An 18,547-nucleotide genomic window follows, 5' to 3' on the forward strand; every position below is an offset into this window, starting at 1 on the left:
CAGATTATCATATATAGCATTTCCTGTTCCTTAAATTGGGTTACTTATTCTTATTTCTAACAAATCCCATGTCAATTGTGACCAAACGCATTTCCCGTGCTTTACTACAACCTCGCGTTTCTGCCGCCCCTCTCCGCCTCTCCCTTCCACAATCGAGTAACATCCTTTCTCCGCAATTACGAGTAAACTCTCTTACTATATCGTTGCACTCTTCTGTCTTACGGCCAACTCATCTCCCGTGTCCGTTCTCGCGCCGATCCATCACAATGGCTTCTTCCACGATCCCAAAGACCATGACCGGCATCCTGGTCGAGAAAACCGGCGGTCCTGAAGTGCTCCAGTACAAGACCGACCTTGCAGTGCCCACGCCTAAGGAGGGAGAGATTTTGGTGAAGAATGAATACACAGGAATTAACTTTATTGATACGTACGTGCTTTTCCCCGTTTCCCAAGGTGGTGGATTCCTGTGAAGTATGAATGAATCATTACATACCACCCACACTTCGCTGAATTGCCCTCTGAATTGCTTTTCTTTTCTTTTGTAGCCATTTCACCGTCATGTTCATATATACTGTTGCCTCATTTATGCCAGTTGCTGTGTCTGAATCAAGATAATTACTTATACTGTCATCGATACACATCCCAAATGACAAATCATGTATAAATCTGGACACTTCAAAACAAGACACTAACAGCTATATAGATATTTCCGAACCGGTCTCTATCCCTCCCCAAAGCCTGAGATTCTTGGCCGCGAGGCCTCTGGAATCGTCGTCGACGTCGGCCCCGGCGAGTCTTACTCGATCAAAAAGGGTGACCGGGTCGTATACCTCGGGACTAGCTCGTACGCCGAATACACCGCTACGCCCGCCGCGAAGGCGAGCATTGTGCCGGAGCAAATCTCGTCCCAAGTTGCCGCAGCAGCACTACTACAGGGCCTTACTGCGCTGACGCTCGTGCGCGAGTCATATGCCGTCAAGAAAGGCGATTGGATCCTGGTGCATGCCGCTGCGGGCGGCGTAGGCGGCTGGCTGTGTCAGCTGCTTCGCGCAATTGGCGCGCGCGTCATTGGCACCGCGAGCACCCAGGCAAAGCGCGACTTGGCCAAGTCTTTGGGCGCTGAGTTCTTGATTGATTATACGACCGAGGATCTAGTTGCCCGTGTCAAGGAAATCACGGGTGGTCAGGGAGTTGCCGCGGTATTTGACGGTGTAGGGAAGTCGACATTCGATGCCGATTTGGAGTTACTCGCGCGAAAGGGATCATTGGTCAGTTTTGGAAACGCGTCTGGTGCTGTCCCGCCTTTTGCGATTGCGTAAGTTTTATTTAATTATCCTTTCCTCTCTTCCCCCCCCACCCTTTCATATATTTCACCCTTTTGTTTCTCTTAGAGAAGGAGAAAGTCTCTCCTAATATCTCCCTGCAACAACGATAGACGACAATGTCAAGCAATGACTGGAAGCAAGCTAACAATTGTGATTATTGCTGCATTAGTCGACTCAGCGCCAAAAACATCACGCTCCTACGACCCACTCTATTCAATTATATAGCCACCCGCGAAGAATTCGACCATTACGTCCAGGAGCTGTTCGGCTTCATCATCAAGGACAAGCTAAGTGTGGGCATTCATGAAACTTATCCGCTCAAGGACGTTGCTCGAGCGCAGATTGTATGTTCCCAATTTGAACCCGCCGCTCATCATAACTTCAATATGTCGTATTGCGCATCTTGACTAACGCACAATGATAAATAGGACTTGGAAGCCCGCAAGACGACTGGCAAATTGCTATTGCAGCCATAAATATTTTAACGCCTCTTTTTTATATTTGACTGAAAATATAGTATCTGAAAGCTAATGCTTTGTAAATAAGTTTATTATCCCGTTGAATAATCCGCTTCCAATAGACAAAAAAAAAATAGAAATTATCTTCGTCAATAATACCAATCGTGCTATTCATCAATGTAACCGTCTCAATCCCTCAACAACGGACTTGATATCCTCCACATCCAAATCGAGTCCTTCGACTATAGTCGCCTGCAAATCGGCAGGGCAGTCGAGGAAGCGCTCAATCAACTCGCCGTCGACGAAGCGGAACGGCTCGTCGGCCTCGCGCACGGCATTGCGGAAGGCACGATACCTATTGAATGGAACAAAGCCTGGTGTTTGAACAAGATCTGCCATGTTGGTTTGTAGACGCATCAAAAGGTCCTGTTTGGACGATTCTATAAGAGCGAAGAGGTAAATGGATCCTTCGACCTAAAGACATTACCACGTCAGCGCTGCCGGTGCATATACCCTTTGAAGACTAAAACGGAAAGACGAGCGGAGGTAGAAGTAACAAAAAGTATAGTATAAACTTACGGTAGCAAGAAAAGCTCTTGGAACGACAGAAGCAGAAGATGACGTCGGGACATTGATCCGGCGAATACGATTCACCATTTCGCCCAGTTGAATCTCACTCGTAATTTCAAGCCGGCGACGATCCTCGACAGTCACGCCATTGACATTTCGATGCAAAACGAGCAAATTACCCTCGGCGTCGCTCTCGAGGAACGTGTCGTCTGTGATGTGGGCGACGGCAGTGGCCCACGAGGTCTGAAAATGGCGCGCCACTTCCTCGAGTTTATCGAGCAGTCCGTTCTCGCCGCGCTTGAATTCAACGATTGAAACGCTCTTCATAAGGTCCGCAATGGCAATATGGTGGTCGGTAACGGCGACATCGATGGGTGCAGTAGAGGTCCGGTAGCTCGCTTTCTTGACGAGGTTGGGGTGACTGGACTCGTATTCAAAAGCGTATACCACGACCTGGGTGGTTTGTAAGTAAGAGGCCTTATTTATGGTGAAATCGAAGGGGAGATAAAGGAAAAGAAGACGAAAATATAGGTCCTGAAAGAAGGGGAAAGACATGGGGTTCACATACCGTCTTGATCAGTGCGGCTACAATATGGTCATCGACTATGGCCAGTGCACGACATGCTCCCTTGACTGCTAGTTCGGTCACGACTTTCAAAGTACGCTCCTCTGTAACTTCAAATACCAATATCCGGCCGCGGACAGACTCGTCCCGGTCGTCGTCAAGATACGCAGTGCCGACAATAAAGCGTTCTGTATAGTCTCCATTCCCGTCAGGGAGCTCTGCTCGGATGGCACTCTCAACAAGCTCATCTTGGTTCAGAGCAAATGTATCCAACTCCTTGAACATGACTTCGTCGGCGAGCTTGAAATGGCTTTGCACGAGTTCTGCGCCGTCTTCTAGTTTTCTGTCAATGGTGCCTAGTCCAAAAGCCTTCAGCTTCGTAGAATATGCGACGCGACGAACGGTCTCATGGACAGGTAGTGTCTGAACATGAGTTGTGCGCTCAGTATCAACTACTGCTATCCGAAGGTCTGATGCTGTTGCAATAGCAATAGAGCCAGGGAAAGCCTGACTGTCAAACGGGCACACTGCGGAAGCATCTTCTGCGGTTACGGCGGAAAATACGGTTCGTCCTTCGGAGCCGTAAATCAGAGTCGGATGCTCGCAAGTAGCGAATACGTTGTATAGACCGTCTCCTCGAGCGAGTGCGCGAAAGTCTGACTGTTGTGTTCCAACAATGATACTCTTTCTGCTGGACAAAGAGTAGTTCTTGAGATCAAAAGAGAACGTGACAATGGTGCCATCGGCCATGGCGGTAAGAAGCGTAGGAGATTGGTCTGGGAGAAGCTGGGTGAGCAGAACAGATCGTGGAACCGCAGCAGCTTGGTCTCCAACCACCTCGGTGTGGAGTGATTCGAGAGTATCAAGTCGTAGCACTGATATTGTCGTGTTTTGCCAGAAACCCACAATGCAAATATCTGATGCAATAGATGGGACAGTCAGGCAAGATATCTGGCTGCTGCCTTCAAAGTTTCTTTGAGCCTTGATGGCAAGCTCTCCAAGAACATCAAGGGCGACCAAGGAGACACCGCCAACGGAGAGGAGTACCACCTGGTCATTTGCTGAAGCTGCAGTGATAGACTGGCCAGTTTGAGGGGCCCACTCTGCGACCAACATGCTGCTTTCTAGGTCCAGCAGCCGCACAGACGACCGAGTAACCTGTATGATTCGTTCATTCGGAACATTGGCGGAAAGAATAGTTTGCTCAGACAACAGCAACCCCTTGTGTTCATCCACTTCCTCAACCTCTCCATCAGCGCCGAATTGGAATACTCGAGTCTGGTCAACAAAGGATGCAATAAGAGTATCGACATAGCCATTCGCTGAAGACTTTAAACTGAAGAGTTCTGTAATATGTTCCATTTCTCCCAAGATACCCACATCTTCTAATCCCACTCCACTACGCACGCTTCGCAGGCTGCCGTCCTTAAATGCTCCGCTACCCGTAACCAAGCGTGCTTGTCCGGAGGAGTATTCATTCATCTGGCTGTCGCCGGCTCGACTTCCCATGTCCATGATAGTAAAATCAAGGATCGGTGCAATGTTAGGAAATGTTTGAACGACTTCGATGGAACCTTCCTCAATCTTCACTACTTGTGAATCTCCTTGATGAGACCCCACAAAGACGTAGCCAGCATCGAGGTAAACTAAGACTGATGCTCTCGACGTCTCGCCAATGACATCGAGCTTCCAGCCGGTCATGTTATCTTTACCGTCCAATAGGATCATGAGGAGATATAATTTTCCGTAGTCATCTGCCAGCAGAAATCGCTGGACATCTATTTGTGTCCATGTCACAAATATGGTAGCCTCCTCTAAGGGATATGTCATGGATTGTTTTCCCGACTCGTCAATATAGGTTATAGATGTTTCTCCAAGGACAAGTAGACCGCCTGTTACTGTTAGAGCACTTAAATATCTCCTTTTTTTGGGAGTAGATACTCACATGTAGGCTCCGACAATGGAATGATGTGACTTGCACCTGGTTCTAATTCCTCCGATGGGCTGTCGGCGTCATTGAGGTCTACGCTACCAGATTCTCCCGAGCCTCCTCCAGTATAGTCGAGCTCTCTGACCTTGATGTGGACCCTTCTCTGCGTGTCCTCGTATAGAAAAGCAATTTTGGGCTTCACAGCACGCCCTTCTCTCGGGTGCATGAATGCTGAAGCCCGTACAAAGAGCTCTGGTATCCGAGCAGGCACCGGCTCGCCCAGACTACCAATCTCAACGTCTTTTCTTCTCGACTTTTGTATGATAGGCACAACTGTGACAATTCCTTCAAACAGTTCAAGTGTCATAAACTTCCCTTCCGGTTCAATGAGACAGCGGTCTCCAGTCTGTGAATCCCTTGCCGTCTTGTCGGCCTGGTCCACGTAGCTCTTCTCTGTCCGTAGCTGCTTACTTGTCGGATCCCAAGATACTGTAAAGTATACATATCGATCGGTTCCGACAAATAGATGGTCAGTTGGTGAGGACAAGGGGCGGATCTTATGAAGCATAGTAACTTTGCCATAAATGGCTTTAGAGTGCTTGAGGTTTAGGCCATCCTGGGTCTGCTCGTATATTTCGAGACGGTTCGCTTTTCTATTTAAGAAGTAAGTTAGACAAAAGCTTGGAACAGCTTGTCAGGTTTCATCCTCACGCTACTACCAGGCATTCTTCATCTGGCTCGAGAAATCGGAGCTTGAGCGCATGTCGCACGCTGCTTGGTCTATGGATTGGAGCAAGGTACGCCATGGCAATTGCACAAGGGAGCTCAAATTTGTATGGGAGTCTTCTATACGATTGAAATCATGGGCAAAGGAAGAAAAGACCAGATATTAACTGTGATTTGAAAGGAGAGGAGGAAACTGAGCTGTAAACATCCACGGAGTGAAATGGAATAAAGTCACCTCAGCATCATGGACCGCAGTTGGTATGAAAGCTCCCGATAAGATTGATTAGATTACGTTATCGTACTTCGGGTGCGGTGCCCTGCGACGCTCCTTGCTGAGCGTCAGCATCGAACAAGAGAGGACTCATCGTACTCCACACACTCTTCAATCTGTAGTCGGCTGCACTTTGAACTTGCGATCCTCCTTTGAATATTGATCATCGCTCCGTTAAATATCTATATACAATTGAAAAATCTTTACCCTTGTAGTCTTCATCTTTTTCTATGGCTTCATAGACCTCTCGTGCTTTGTCGGCAAGCTCCAATCTAGCTCCCGCTTCCTTGGCTGCAGCCATGGCCAGCTTGAGATCTTTCCTCATCAAACTGACGCCAAAGCCACCTGCATAATTTCGAGAAGCAGGTGCATTTTCAATAACACCCGGGACAGGATTGTTCACTTCACTCGACCAGCATCTTCCACTGCAAGCATTGATCATTTCTCCTAACCGTTTCTTGTCGAGGCCCCACTTGATGCCCAAATTCATAGCTTCAGCAGTGGCGATGTTGCTCAGCGCGAGGAGGTAATTATTTGCCAGCTTCGCTGATAATCCAGCACCTTGCTCACCCATGTGCAGCACTCGGCTTCCCATATAACACAAGTATGGCTTGACACGGTCGACAAGGGAATCCGGGCAGCCAACCATGAAGGTCAGTGTCCCAGCACGAGCTCCGACAACACCGCCCGACATGGGCGCATCGACAAATAACCCCTGACCGCGACTCTGGACAGCATGGGCAACTTCTTTTGAGGTGACGGGGTCGATCGTAGAGCAATCGATGAAGAGTCTCTGCTGCTTGAGCTCCTTTGATGGCAGGGCCGAGTCGATTATGTCGTAGAAGACATCTTTGACGTGTTGAGGCTCTGGAAGGACGGTGAAAATAGTTTCCTAGATGTTAGAATACGTTAGCATAGACTGAAGGTATTCATGGAGAATCGTGGCTTGTATTGCCAAGAATGAGAAATCGAAATCAGAGGATTGGCTTTGAAAAAAAATTGAATCATCAAAGAGCTACAGAAAGCAGCCCCAACTTAGATCATTGGGTTGAAGGTACTTCATCAGGGAGAAGATTTGAGAGTAGGGTGTGAAAATCTCTAGGGGATAACATGCCGCTCTCTCAGCTACTTCTCGAGGAGACGAAGCGATATGGATTCTAATATTCTTATCGCCAGTTGACGCGGTCGAAGTCACAATACCAATTTCCTCGACAAATCTTCTCGTCGCGTTCGCGTTGAGATCATATATTATTACAGTATCCGATGTTGGTATTTTGGCACGAAGGTTCTTGGCCATGGGATAACCTTTGCATTTTGTGAGTGATTGGAAAAAAAGACTCGATTTATGATCCGGAAAACCTACCCATCTGCCCCAGACCAACGAAACCCCATGTTGTTCGCTGGCTGCTGGTGACTGAAAGTGATCGGATCAGACTGTATCGAGAGTGAGTTGGGAGACGGGGTCTGTGATTAGTTCTTGAACCCTTGGTGAGGTTCTCTGGAGTTGAGAGGTAATTTGCAAGGAAATTTCGCTGCTGGGGACTTGTTGGGCGATTCAATCTTGGTGTTACACAGGGCTCTTTGACCATTGAGATCGTCGACCCTCGCACCCCTGCATGTACAGTTCGCAACTGTAGCTGTACTCGTGGAGCAAACCGTGAGCGGATGTTGGAAGACACCCACCGCATCGTGTTTGAGGTGACTGTCAGAGAATTTGGATATGTCCAGGCGACTGTATTTTGATTACTTTTCACTGTAGATTAAGACGAGTTGTGCAACTCCTTGTGTCAATCACTTGATGGGAAATTTTCGCTTTATAGCTTGGATCATAGGGACAGGAAAATATACTGTCAAATCTTCTCTGATCCGCTGTCTCGGCCAGGTCAAAAATGTCAAAAACACGGGGCTCTTTAGAAAAGCTGCCAACGGTGGATAGTATGCCAGTACAGTGATATGAAAAAATCGCAAGCTTTGAAAGTTGTCGAGTAGATGGGTGTCGGGAGGTAAGAAGATGAAGAACATACACAGTAAAATTCAGAGGGAAAGACTACGTTCCTGTAGGTTATACCGGGTTAGAATCGGCCTTTTCGTTCTGCTGTCAAGTTTGTCCTTGCGGGGGAAAGGGCGGCCGCAAAGGGTCCTCGGGGTGCGGGCCTTGCGCTAAACTTTACCCCACACCCGCTCTCGTTCGAGCGGTTCAAACCCGCAATGCCAGTCAAAACCTGGACAACCGAGGCTTTGAGACCTACCGTCAGGCTGTGGACCTTCACCCAACGGAGCCTGGCAACTTTAGCGGGGTTTCTGCTGTCTCTGCTGTTCGTCTCACTGACTTCTAATGCATCACATCATCAACTCTACGGCGGGCTGTAATTACTAAAGTCCAATTTCGGAGAGAATAATATCAAGTATTGCTGACTGAGGATATCCTAATAGCGGAATAACAGACAATATCGATCCGGCAGGCGGCATGCAGCATGAATAAAAAAAAAACTAAAATTGAGTCCTCGAAGAGCAGCAACGGAACATGTATGCCCTGGACTCGAAAGAAAAGCAAAACATACACCAAATAATAAAAGGAAAAAAGAAAAATCAAGAGAGCTGCTGCCGGTTTGCGCCGATGTTTTCATGTCCCGCCGCTATGCCCGTTGCGCCAACGTATCCGTAAAGGAGAAATGGAAAATAAAAATAAAAATAAAAAAACGTAAAAAGGCAGATCTTAAGAATATCAAAGATCCACAGCGCCCCTTTCGTCTAGTTGCTGGCCATCGACCCGTGCAAACGTAGACGGTAGAGACACGTAAACTCTTCGGAACCCCAATTGGACTCCGCGCGGACAACGACTTTTCCAACCGCTGCCTCGAGTCCTTTCATGTTGATATCAATTCCAAAGGTCTGCACATGGTTCAGTGCAGTGATATCATATTCGAATTTGGCGATGCGCACATATGTCTTGCCCAAAGCCTTATCGACTTTTACCTCATCCTCTCCGTAGAGGGCGGCTTGCGCACGGCCCACTAGCTCGCGTTTGGCCTCATTGTCAATTTCGGCCCAGAGCTCCAAGTCCTTGGGTGCGTGCTCGATATCGAGCGTCGCAGTCGATGGAATGTGCTCGACGCTTATTTCCGTCGGATAAATTTTCCGAGGAAGTAAAACAGCAAGCTGAGCTTTGCCGTTTGAAGATGGAGTGCACCAACAATCGGAAACATCGTCCCATCCAACAAGAGCTTCAATAGGCGGGTTGCTGGCGCGTATTCCAAGCAGCTGAGCTGCTCGTCGCTTAAGAAAAGGAGACTTTTTATCCTTAGTCGGAGACGTCATGTAGGGATCAACGGTTGCGCCGAGTCCGGGTGAAAAGAAGTTGACATTCTTGAGTGCATTGTCTGAATTCCGGATCAGATTGGCTTGAGCGACAGCTTCTAGCTGTGCTGACGGGAGGTTTTTCTTGACAATTCCGTTTGCAACTCGGAGGGCGACGGCCGAAGTTTTGCCTTCAATTTCTGCATCAATGTGCTTATATTTGGCTTCGAATGCCTTGCTGAGCTTTTGGATCTCGCCCGAAACTGACGCATAATTATCCTGTAAGATCTCGTACAACATGGACTTGCTAATCAGCTGATGCTGAGCCATGGCCTTTTCAAGGAGAGGGGCAAACTCGTCTGAAACCGAAGCTTGAACCCGGGCAGAGTTCTTTGCGAGAAATCTGTCCCAGATTCTGCCGGGACGAGAGTCTTCGGTAGTGGTAGGAGGTTGAGATAATTGGCCAAAGTCAAGTTGAATTTTGTCTTTCAGAGCTGCCCAAAAGTCCTCAGGAATCTCATAGGTGCCGGATTTCTTATCTCGTGCAACCCAGATGACCTCTGGCAAAATGCTTTCGAGCTTTCTCAGACTGTCGTCGTGAAGGTGGTTGTGGTTTTGCAAGCGCGAAACGTCGAACTCCAACGCGGAAACTCTGGAATACAGATTGTTGGAAAAGCTATCTTCAGGACCAACACGGCCTCCGCGAACAGCAATAGCAAGCGCAGAAAAAATAGTCGTCATTGAAGTAAGAATTCCAGCAGAAATAGCTTGACAACCGTGTCGAACAATTTCAGAAACGGGATTCATTGAAGGCCAGATGAATAAAGCGTAAATGAAGAGGCCAAAGGCGAGCATCCAAATGATTAATTTCAAAAGCTCAAAACGAGCATCGTAAACATATTGTCGAAGCATTTGCACCCTTCCATTTGTTTCGGGGATTGGGACTGCAACAACAGCAGGCTCGTTCGCAATTGGAGCAATTGGAGCGATAGGGGCGGCTGGGGAAGAGGGTACCACATTGGCTACCAAGGGAGAGCTGGCGTTGTTGGCACTAGGAGCAGATCTGGTGGCGTGGCCGGTGGTGTTTCCTTCAGCGCCAGAAACAGAGGCAGTGCTAGCAAGGCGGGGTGCCGAAGCCTGGCCTCGAGCAGTGGAGCTCGGCACGTTCTGAAAGACGCCGCCTTCTGCAACATAGCTCTTAGCTGCTTCAGAATCAGGATCCGCTGACGCATCGGACAGGTGCATGTCTGAGGTTGCTTCCTCAGCAATCGGCGAGGGTCGTCTCCTTGGTCGACCACGAGCTGCTCTGCTGCTAGCTGCTCCAAACATTAGAACACCGTCGATTAAATCATCAAGTTAGAACGACAGCGACTTACCATTACTGGCAATAGTAGCGGCGCGACGGCCCCGTCTACCGCGATCAGATCCGGCGTCAGAGTCGACATCCCTATCAAAAGCGGTCTGCACTCCCACATTCAAAGCATCAACTAAGCCTCCGACGTTGTCGTTCATGCCAATAACCTCGGGCATGGAAGCTTCTCCCGGCGAGCCGTAGGCAAAAGACAGCCGAGACTGCAGGGGAGGGAGCGCTGGCGTAGCCGGACCATAGCGAGTGGCTGGACGGCTGGGTGTCGCAGCGGATTCAGCTGAGGCTTGGCTCGCAGAGCGAGTCGAACGCCGAGTCGTGGGAGCCATGAAGCAAAATTCAGACTCGACAGATTTAGAAAATCGGATGTTCGAACCAGAGAGAAAAAAAAAACAAGGTTTCGGAAGGTGGACAGTGTAAGTAACTCGTAACCAAAGGGACAGAGATAGATGAACAGAATGGTTTCAACAACTATCTGGATGAAGAGCGGTTGAAACAAGGTTGAAGAGAAAAGAGAAAGAAGAAGGAAGAGAGAAGAGATGGGGAGAAGATGTGGGAGAGAAACAACAATAGCAGGTTGCCAGGCGACAATTAGAAAAGGGACAAAAGCGGGAGGCGGGGTTTTGCTGTGAATGTCGAGGTCAACGTGAATATCGCGAGACAACAACGCGCTGAATAGAACGCGAAGCCATATGGCTAGGGCAATTCATTAACATGCAAAACAGATTTACAAAGAACAATGGAAAGGTAAGGTGCAATGGAGCTTCGCTTCTGCATTCGGCACATGGCACATTCAATTGGACGCTTGTCGCCAAAGTTCTGATCTCTCTTTGTTGTTGCTATGATTGATGATGGACCTTGTTGACCATGACCTTTTTACTGTAGTCACCTTTTTTGGCGTTGATGTTTGGTGGACCCTGAGACGCGCGCCAAAGCGCGGTTCCTAGTAGGTACTTTTTTACAAGTAGATTCGTTGGCTTTGTGCACTTTTATAAGGTTGAGCGTAGGGCTGCAGGTACCCGATCTCGGGTACTGTAAGGGTAGTGTCGCACGGCATTTTGTGATCCATCTGGGGAAGGAGCCACACAACGGCCACCTGCTGCATCCGACCTGCCGACCAGCCCCTCGGAACCTCAAAAAGGGCATGACGAACTGGACCAATGAGGCCTAGTGTGTGGTTTTTCATTATTCTCCTGGAAAAGATCCCTTTGTTTCTCTTTTCATATAACTAAAGGTGGAAATAGCCCTCTCGACTGCATTATTGATTATTGATCGAGTGTGCCGTTTATATTATCTTCTTTACAATTGATTCAATAGAAAAAAGACATCAGTCAGATTCAGGAATTTGTTACTCTGTCATGCAGATGGATTAAATGCACAAGGTGACTTGGACAATAAGATATAAATGCAGTACCACGCGCAGCATAAGGTAATGACAATAGTAACAGAATAGGGAGTAGTTACCTTAGTATTGATACGAGTAATAATACGGTAGAACCCCCATGTCACCCATTTTCCTGCTCTGCAAACTTACCTACCTTATGACGCGTTCCGGTTTGACATGGATGGCATCTGTCGTGGTTGATTGAAATTGGGTTCTGCCGATCGCTATTCGTCCTGGTTTCACTATATTTTCATCTTTCCACTGCCCTTTCGTATGGTGCTATAAAACACTATTACTCTGGTACCTGTCAATCAATCCCCCTACCAATTCTTGGCTTCGTCAAGGAATGCGACGAATACATTTGCTGGTCAGCACGACCCTAGACCGTAGGAAAGTTTTTCCGTGCAAGCCGCTGCCCAAGCCGGTAGCCATGTCAACTAACTTTAGGTACCTTAGTCGCCGTAGTGGCCCGAGACAATTGCACCCCTCCGGTGTCCCTCTAATTATGACATCTAGCAACGCAACATCCGTTCTATCGGACATGCCCTCATTGAGGGTCATTACTAGGTATATTTTGTGACTCTCACTCGGACGAGGGGAATGAGTGAGCTCGGCAGAGACGGCAAGGCCAACTTGTCTTCCTCCTCTTTCGCCCTCTCCTCTCACTCCTCGCTCCTGCAGAATGCTTCCCGTGAACGTCTCAGCTTGGCTCATGTCATTATCCGGGTCGAAGATGGACCGAAAAGTGAGGAGATGCGGAGACTCCGGAGTAACCCAATACTCCAGGGTGGACTCAAGACTTTAGACTCTGCAGTGATGCCCCAACAAAGCTACCTGCTAAGGTAGGCATGCTATCATTGAGTGCTTTCCGTTCCTGTACATGCACGATACACTGCCAACCCCACGAGCTACTCTCGCCCCAATGACACCAGATGGTTTCCCCGGCTGGGGTCTCCAGAGCAGTTTTTCCGCATGAAGCCCCCAGCACAATCCGGCACCACCCCATATTTAATCCCTAGTGTCTTACCAAATAGGTTCGTTTTTCGTATTCGGTGTAAAGATTGTTCAAATTCCCTCCAGGAATCGGGCTGTAGACCAACCGAGATCACTTACGCTTATCACGGTCATTGGTGGTCGCAATGGTTCGGTGGCTCTCCTCGCATCCCGCTCCGCGAATTTAGTTCGAGAAACACCCTTGGACGGCTATCCCGAGGACGCATTCGACGGAAAAAATGATAATGATGCTTGTCAGATATGACTCTTTTTCGATCTTGCCCGCGGACCAAAACGCCACGACATGTTGACGGGCTTACTAGTTTGGAGGGCTCCCCCATAGTCCCCTAAACTACGTATGTGATCCCCACTAGTCGCTAATCCCCATAAGTTGACGGATGCGTCGTCAGGGCCTAGGGACGGAATATCGAGCCACACGTTTTGATGATCATGTTCCATTGCATCGAACCCGTTGCGACCATTATTTTCCCGTCATTTGGCGACGTCGCTGCTCTCGTACTTATAATAGCGGGCGACCCTGCCGCTACCTTGCGTGCTACTTTTTGAAACTCCTAGATAAAACCGAACGCGCAATCACCAGATACCCACCCCACATTGGATCGCCTCTTCAAGATTTCTGGCGATCAATTGACCAACTTTTTATCCACCCTTCCCGTCCCTTCCTCTTCTTCTTCTTCCTCTTCCTCTCCGCAATTCTTCCACTCAAACATACTGCGACAAAAAAAAATAATTAAAAATGACTGTCGGCACAGGCTCTGTTTTGGTCACCGGGTAAGTCCTATGCAACCACTTAGAAGCGTTTTAGATTATGTGTGGCATCTTTGTCCGTGCATCATCTCCTGAGCTCAGCATGTTGACAATTTATGGCTCGTCTCACACAGCGGCACCGGTTATATCGGGTCCTTTACCGTCCTAGCTCTGCTCGAGGCTGGTTACAAGGTTGTCATTATTGACAACTTGTACAACTCGTCCGTGGAGGTCATCAACCGCATTGAGCTCATCTCCGGAAAACGACCGATATTCTACGAGCTCGACGTCACCGATGATGCCGCTTTCGACAAGATTTTCAGTGAGCATCCAGACATTACCAATGTAATTCACTTTGCCGCATTGAAAGTGAGTCCTACCAATTGGGTTCCCTGCCGGTTTCAATTTGTCTCCTTGCATGAACTTTTTACCTCCCCCTCCTTCCCCTCCCCCACGTGTCTCATAGCAAGTAATGCTAAAGGGTGGCATCTGTTTTGAATAGGCCGTGGGAGAATCCACCGAAATCCCGCTTGAGTACTATAGAGTCAATGTTGGTGGCACTATTAGCTTGCTGCGGGCAATGAGCCGCCACAATGTCTACAATATTGTCTTTTCCTCGTCGGCAACAGTCTATGGCGATGCCACTCGGTTCCCCAATATGATCCCTATTCCCGAAGAATGTCCTATCGGTCCTACGAATCCGTACGGTCGAACAAAGTCAATGATCGAAGCCGTCATCACCGATCACGTTGAAGCGCAACGCAAGAACGCCCAGAAGGCCGGCAAATCGGGAGAAGAATGGAACGGTGCGCTGCTCCGATACTTTAACCCGGCAGGCTCTCATCCAAGCGGTATCATGGGCGAAGACCCGCAAGGTGTGCCGTTCAATTTGCTTCCTCTACTTGCTCAGGTCGCAATTGGCAAGCGAGAGAAACTCTTCGTCTTTGGCGACGGTAAGCACGCCATCTCTTGACTGCCCTCTCTCTCTCATTCGCGGCGTTCTATCCTCCATCGCCCTTTCCAGTCGCGATGACTAAGTTCTTCATGCGTTAGATTATGCGTCCAAGGACGGCACTGCCATTCGCGACTACATTCACATTCTCGACCTGGCACGCGGTCATCTTGTTGCCCTTGATTACCTGCGCGAGCACCAACCCGGTGTGCGCGCATGGAACCTCGGCACGGGCCGCGGCTCTACCGTCTTCGAGATGATCAAGGCGTTCAGCGCTGTTGTTGGTAGGGACCTGGCCTACGAAGTCGTCGACAGACGCGCTGGCGATGTACTCGACCTCACTGCCAACCCACGACGCGCAAATCACGAGCTGAAGTGGAAAGCCGAGCACACCCTCGAAGATGCTTGTGCCGATCTTTGGCGCTGGACGAGCAACAACCCCCAGGGATACCGTCAGTCTCCGCCCCAGGAACTCCTCGCGCCGTTGAAGAAGTGATGCAGAAATTGAATCATCCAGTCAACGAAAAAAAAAGGGAATAAAAGAGGCACACGGTAGAGTGATAAAATGTTTGGATGGAGCATATCTCCGACAAATTGTTGCATTTTCACACGGGAGATATCAAGGGTTGAACTTGTATTTGTTTTGCATTTTTGTTCGTTGCTTTTCTTGTTCATATTATTCCCCCCCATATGCTAGCAGGGACTTCCCCAGCGTTATTCAGATATCCAACAGCCCTGCATGATTTAATGAAATGTCATGTCGAACTTTTATGGATCGGCATGGATCGATATGGTCTTTTCCCATGTCTTTTCTTTTTAGTTTCCAAAGTCTAATCAACATGGTCTATTATAGAATGGGTGGCTGATTCTTCTCTTCTTGGTCGATTTGTCGATATCTTTGTCAGTTTCTCTCGGGCTATCGGCTTATCTTGATCAAAATTGTATTTCTCCAAATGTCGCGCCAGTCAAAAAGTTACGTTTTGGTACTGTGGCACGGTATATTTGTGTGATCAGTCTCGCATGCGAGAAAAGTTAAAGTCCTCGTGCTTTCTAATATCCCTTGTAGTTATTTATTTATTTAATTTTAGTCTCTTGAGAGGTGAATATACCTGTAATTGTGAAAAGGGGTTTGTGCAGGCTAATGCGTCTCAAAGCGCCGCGTCAAAAGTGCAGTATTTGATAACAAGGTATTTCCGCATTCAAGGGAATGAGTCAGACATTTATGAGAGAAATCAGAATAAGGAATCGGGGATTAAAAGCGAACAGAAGAAAAGAAGGGGAAAGCAAAGGGAGAAACATAACGAAGAGAGTATCTTGTCCAACGACCCAATATAGAAAAAGCTGAAAAGCAGACCTAATTACCAATAATTCCTTCGTAACCTCGTCACAGTGTGCCTGCCTTTCTGAATGCTCTGAAAACAGACAAAAAGAAAACAGAGTCCGTGGGCTAGAGCGACAGCTACAATTCTGTCGATAAAATGAACTGATCCAACCAACAATGTACCGGTGCAGTAAATCGTGAGAAAGATACATGTTGTCCTTGTCGAATCTCTTTATGACTGGACTTTATTATCCCCGCGGACGGCCTCGGCATAAGTAGGTGGAACGCCAGGATTACTTGGGCCGTCAGCAGCGTCGTCAAGCGTAGCCGGTACCTGTTGCTGATGCTGCTGATAGTCCTTCTGCCACTGCTGGTGCTGATTCTGTTGTTGCAGTCGCCATTGCTCATACTCAATTTGGCCGCCTTGCTGGGGGTATTGCATGGATGGCGCAGTAGGAGCATCAGAGGAAGTTATATTGCTGCCGGTTGTGCCGTAGTTGCGGCCTGATCCGGCCCCCTGTTGATGATGTGCACCACCATGAGGAGCGTAGTGGTATGCAACGTGGTGAGTGTGATGACGCTGGCCCTGCTCAGAGTCGTCTACTGCCTCGTACCCGTCCGCTGCATCAGGGTTTTTGGCAATAATGTACCATGCGTGGAGAAGTCCAGGGATGTAGCCTAAGCAGCAGAGGGCAAGGTTGATGACGCTGTCGGCGCTGCAGATGCCAGCTTTTATCCACACTATGATTTTGATGATTAGCAGGTGACAAACACGGCGCGTGCTGTGATCAGATGGAACACGTCCAGAGGGCGAGGATGGCTAGATAGGTGCTTACCTGCAATGGGAGGGAACAGGACCGCAATGAGACCAAGAAAGATATCTGGTGAGCACATGACTTGGAACACCTTAAAATTTTTCAAATCAACGCCTGTGTCGAGCTGGAATTGTGTCTATCACGATAGAGACTGTTTTCTTGCCGGAGCGATTGGTAGTTGTCTTCGCGGGGTGGTGATGAACAGGCGGGGAAGAGGCTTTAGGGTTGGTGAGATAGAGGAGATATATCGGGTCCAACGGCCCCGTGTCAGTATCCGAACAGGTGAGAAGATAAAAAGAAGTTATGGAGAACGTTGTTATTGATGTCGACCAAAGAATCTTTGACTTTGTTCTCGCATATCTGGGATGAGGTGGTTCTAACCCTGAAGCTGCTGCCTGTGTGGCTGAGTTAACGGCTAAGCCGCCTGGGTCGAATGACGAAGCTCCGTCAGGGTGCAGTGCAGCCCGGGGGTGCCGACGCCGACGTCCCGATTCCTCGTTACTGTTTACTTCCCTTTGTGGTACAACAGTCAGTATTTACGGGCAAAGACATTTTTTGATATATCTAGAATTTTCCTGTATCATCTTATTATTAGAGTACAGGTAGTGTTATAATTAAATCAGGCTTCTAGTCTCAGGCGCCTATTTAAATTTTGTTGTTTGATTTAAAAGCTCGAGATTAAATTGATTTGGCCTCAATTACCTTCTTTGATTATTTTTTGATGCCCCACACAATTCTTACCAGGGCTGTGGAGACGCAGATTTTACAGCTCAAAATGGAATTGAGCCCATGAATTAATGGTATGCGTGATTTATGACACCTATGATTTATTCTGCATGGCCAGCGTTCTACTAATATTCTACAATCATAATCAAGACCCAGACCTTATTCGCCACTCGGGCCAAGGGCAATCAAGCTGAACCTGAGTTCTGCATCTCCAGCTTCCTTCTCCCGCTTGAGGAATGCTCGAACACCAGCATTTAATGCCTTCTCGCTAAGTACGTCTTCCTCCGGCGAGAGCTCACCTCTGTCAAGGGGACCTTTTCGCCTACCGTCAAGCTCCCAGAGATGATTATTCGCCGACTTGACAAAGCAGACATAGTGTAAGTCGACAGTATCATCGGCCGCCGGCGCTTCGGTGTCACCCTGAGAAGCAGCAGATTGATGTGCGCTCTCAAGAGCTTTGGACTCGTACAAGAGGTCTGCGCGAGGAATCGGCTTCAATGGAGTCGCTTCCTCCAATAATTTGGCAAGGTCGGAGGAGGGATCTTCAGGGAAAGTGAGCCTTGATATTCCGAAAATGGAATCAGAATCTTACCAATGAATGACCTTGCTTCGCCATTTGAAGCGCCATGCAGCAGACCGATCAGCCCACATGCATTGCCAATGGTCTGCTTGAACCATAACACTTCCTCATCAGGGCCAGAGCCATCGTATTCCTTCTGTAGCGCATCTTCCTCTACCCGCGACTTTTCGTAGGCTTCGCTCACCGGAAAGACCAAGAGTAGTGCATATGCAGGTCTAGGGACGAATGCTAGCAGATCTGGATCCTCAATGCTGAACACATCGTGGAAGCCCAGCGCTGGGGACAGCCCGAGTTGGTTTAGCAGATGAGACATAACCTCAGGGTTATTCTCTAAAGGAACAAAACGTTTCCCTACGGCAGTCATTTTGGGTAATGTAATGAAGATTTCACGCCAGAAATTTGCGGAATCTTGGAATTAAATGTCGGTATGATGTTTGACGACATTGTTGCCCCTCTATTTCCCCCACTATCGATGACTTGGATGCTCGGCACTTGCCGAA

At 48.4% G+C, this 18,547-nt stretch overlaps 7 protein-coding genes across 7 annotated transcripts; 2 read left to right on the plus strand and 5 right to left on the minus strand.

Moving 5' to 3' along the window:
- Nucleotides 1–266: 266 nt before the first annotated feature.
- On the plus strand, nt 267–1,801 carry L228DRAFT_237772 (NAD(P)-binding protein; the record flags this gene model as incomplete). Its single annotated transcript, XM_018330969.1, has 4 exons — nt 267–427; nt 704–1,315; nt 1,495–1,669; nt 1,754–1,801. The coding sequence occupies 4 exons, from the start codon at nt 267–269 to the stop codon at nt 1,799–1,801; spliced, it is 996 nt and encodes a 331-aa protein (XP_018188737.1).
- Nucleotides 1,802–1,803: 2 nt separating this feature from the next.
- Nucleotides 1,804–5,773, minus strand: L228DRAFT_219474 (DNA damage-binding protein 1). Its single transcript, XM_018330219.1, has 5 exons — nt 5,560–5,773; nt 4,864–5,501; nt 2,922–4,810; nt 2,363–2,806; nt 1,804–2,257 (listed from the first exon to the last, which is right to left on the minus strand). The coding sequence occupies exons 1-5, from the start codon at nt 5,652–5,654 to the stop codon at nt 1,958–1,960; spliced, it is 3,366 nt and encodes a 1,121-aa protein (XP_018188738.1). The 5' UTR covers nt 5,655–5,773; the 3' UTR covers nt 1,804–1,957.
- Nucleotides 5,774–5,991: 218 nt separating this feature from the next.
- L228DRAFT_245919 (3-hydroxyisobutyrate dehydrogenase) lies at nt 5,992–7,845 on the minus strand. The gene is made up of 3 exons (XM_018332277.1): nt 7,209–7,845; nt 6,960–7,150; nt 5,992–6,737 (listed from the first exon to the last, which is right to left on the minus strand). Exons 1-3 carry the CDS (start codon nt 7,432–7,434, stop codon nt 6,009–6,011), a joined length of 1,146 nt encoding a protein of 381 aa, XP_018188739.1. The 5' UTR covers nt 7,435–7,845; the 3' UTR covers nt 5,992–6,008.
- A 1,325-nt stretch (nt 7,846–9,170) lies between these two features.
- L228DRAFT_245920 (hypothetical protein) lies at nt 9,171–9,514 on the minus strand (the record flags this gene model as incomplete). Its single annotated transcript, XM_018332278.1, has 1 exon — nt 9,171–9,514. A coding segment is annotated over exon 1 (302 nt), but the record flags the coding sequence as incomplete, so codon positions are not given.
- A 4,128-nt stretch (nt 9,515–13,642) lies between these two features.
- L228DRAFT_237775 (UDP-glucose 4-epimerase Gal10) lies at nt 13,643–15,101 on the plus strand (the record flags this gene model as incomplete). The annotated part of the gene is made up of 4 exons (XM_018330970.1): nt 13,643–13,677; nt 13,788–14,022; nt 14,156–14,606; nt 14,707–15,101. 4 exons carry the CDS (start codon nt 13,643–13,645, stop codon nt 15,099–15,101), a joined length of 1,116 nt encoding a protein of 371 aa, XP_018188741.1.
- Nucleotides 15,102–16,049: 948 nt separating this feature from the next.
- Nucleotides 16,050–16,997, minus strand: L228DRAFT_105949 (hypothetical protein). Its single transcript, XM_018328900.1, has 2 exons — nt 16,763–16,997; nt 16,050–16,667 (listed from the first exon to the last, which is right to left on the minus strand). The coding sequence occupies exons 1-2, from the start codon at nt 16,818–16,820 to the stop codon at nt 16,159–16,161; spliced, it is 567 nt and encodes a 188-aa protein (XP_018188742.1). The 5' UTR covers nt 16,821–16,997; the 3' UTR covers nt 16,050–16,158.
- Nucleotides 16,998–17,526: 529 nt separating this feature from the next.
- L228DRAFT_245926 (cysteine proteinase) lies at nt 17,527–18,472 on the minus strand. Its single transcript, XM_018332279.1, has 2 exons — nt 18,060–18,472; nt 17,527–18,009 (listed from the first exon to the last, which is right to left on the minus strand). Exons 1-2 carry the CDS (start codon nt 18,409–18,411, stop codon nt 17,627–17,629), a joined length of 735 nt encoding a protein of 244 aa, XP_018188743.1. The 5' UTR covers nt 18,412–18,472; the 3' UTR covers nt 17,527–17,626.
- Nucleotides 18,473–18,547: the final 75 nt, after the last annotated feature.

This window comes from Xylona heveae (genome assembly GCF_001619985.1).
Source record: "Xylona heveae TC161 unplaced genomic scaffold L228scaffold_4, whole genome shotgun sequence".
NCBI classification, from domain to species: domain Eukaryota; kingdom Fungi; phylum Ascomycota; class Xylonomycetes; order Xylonales; family Xylonaceae; genus Xylona; species Xylona heveae.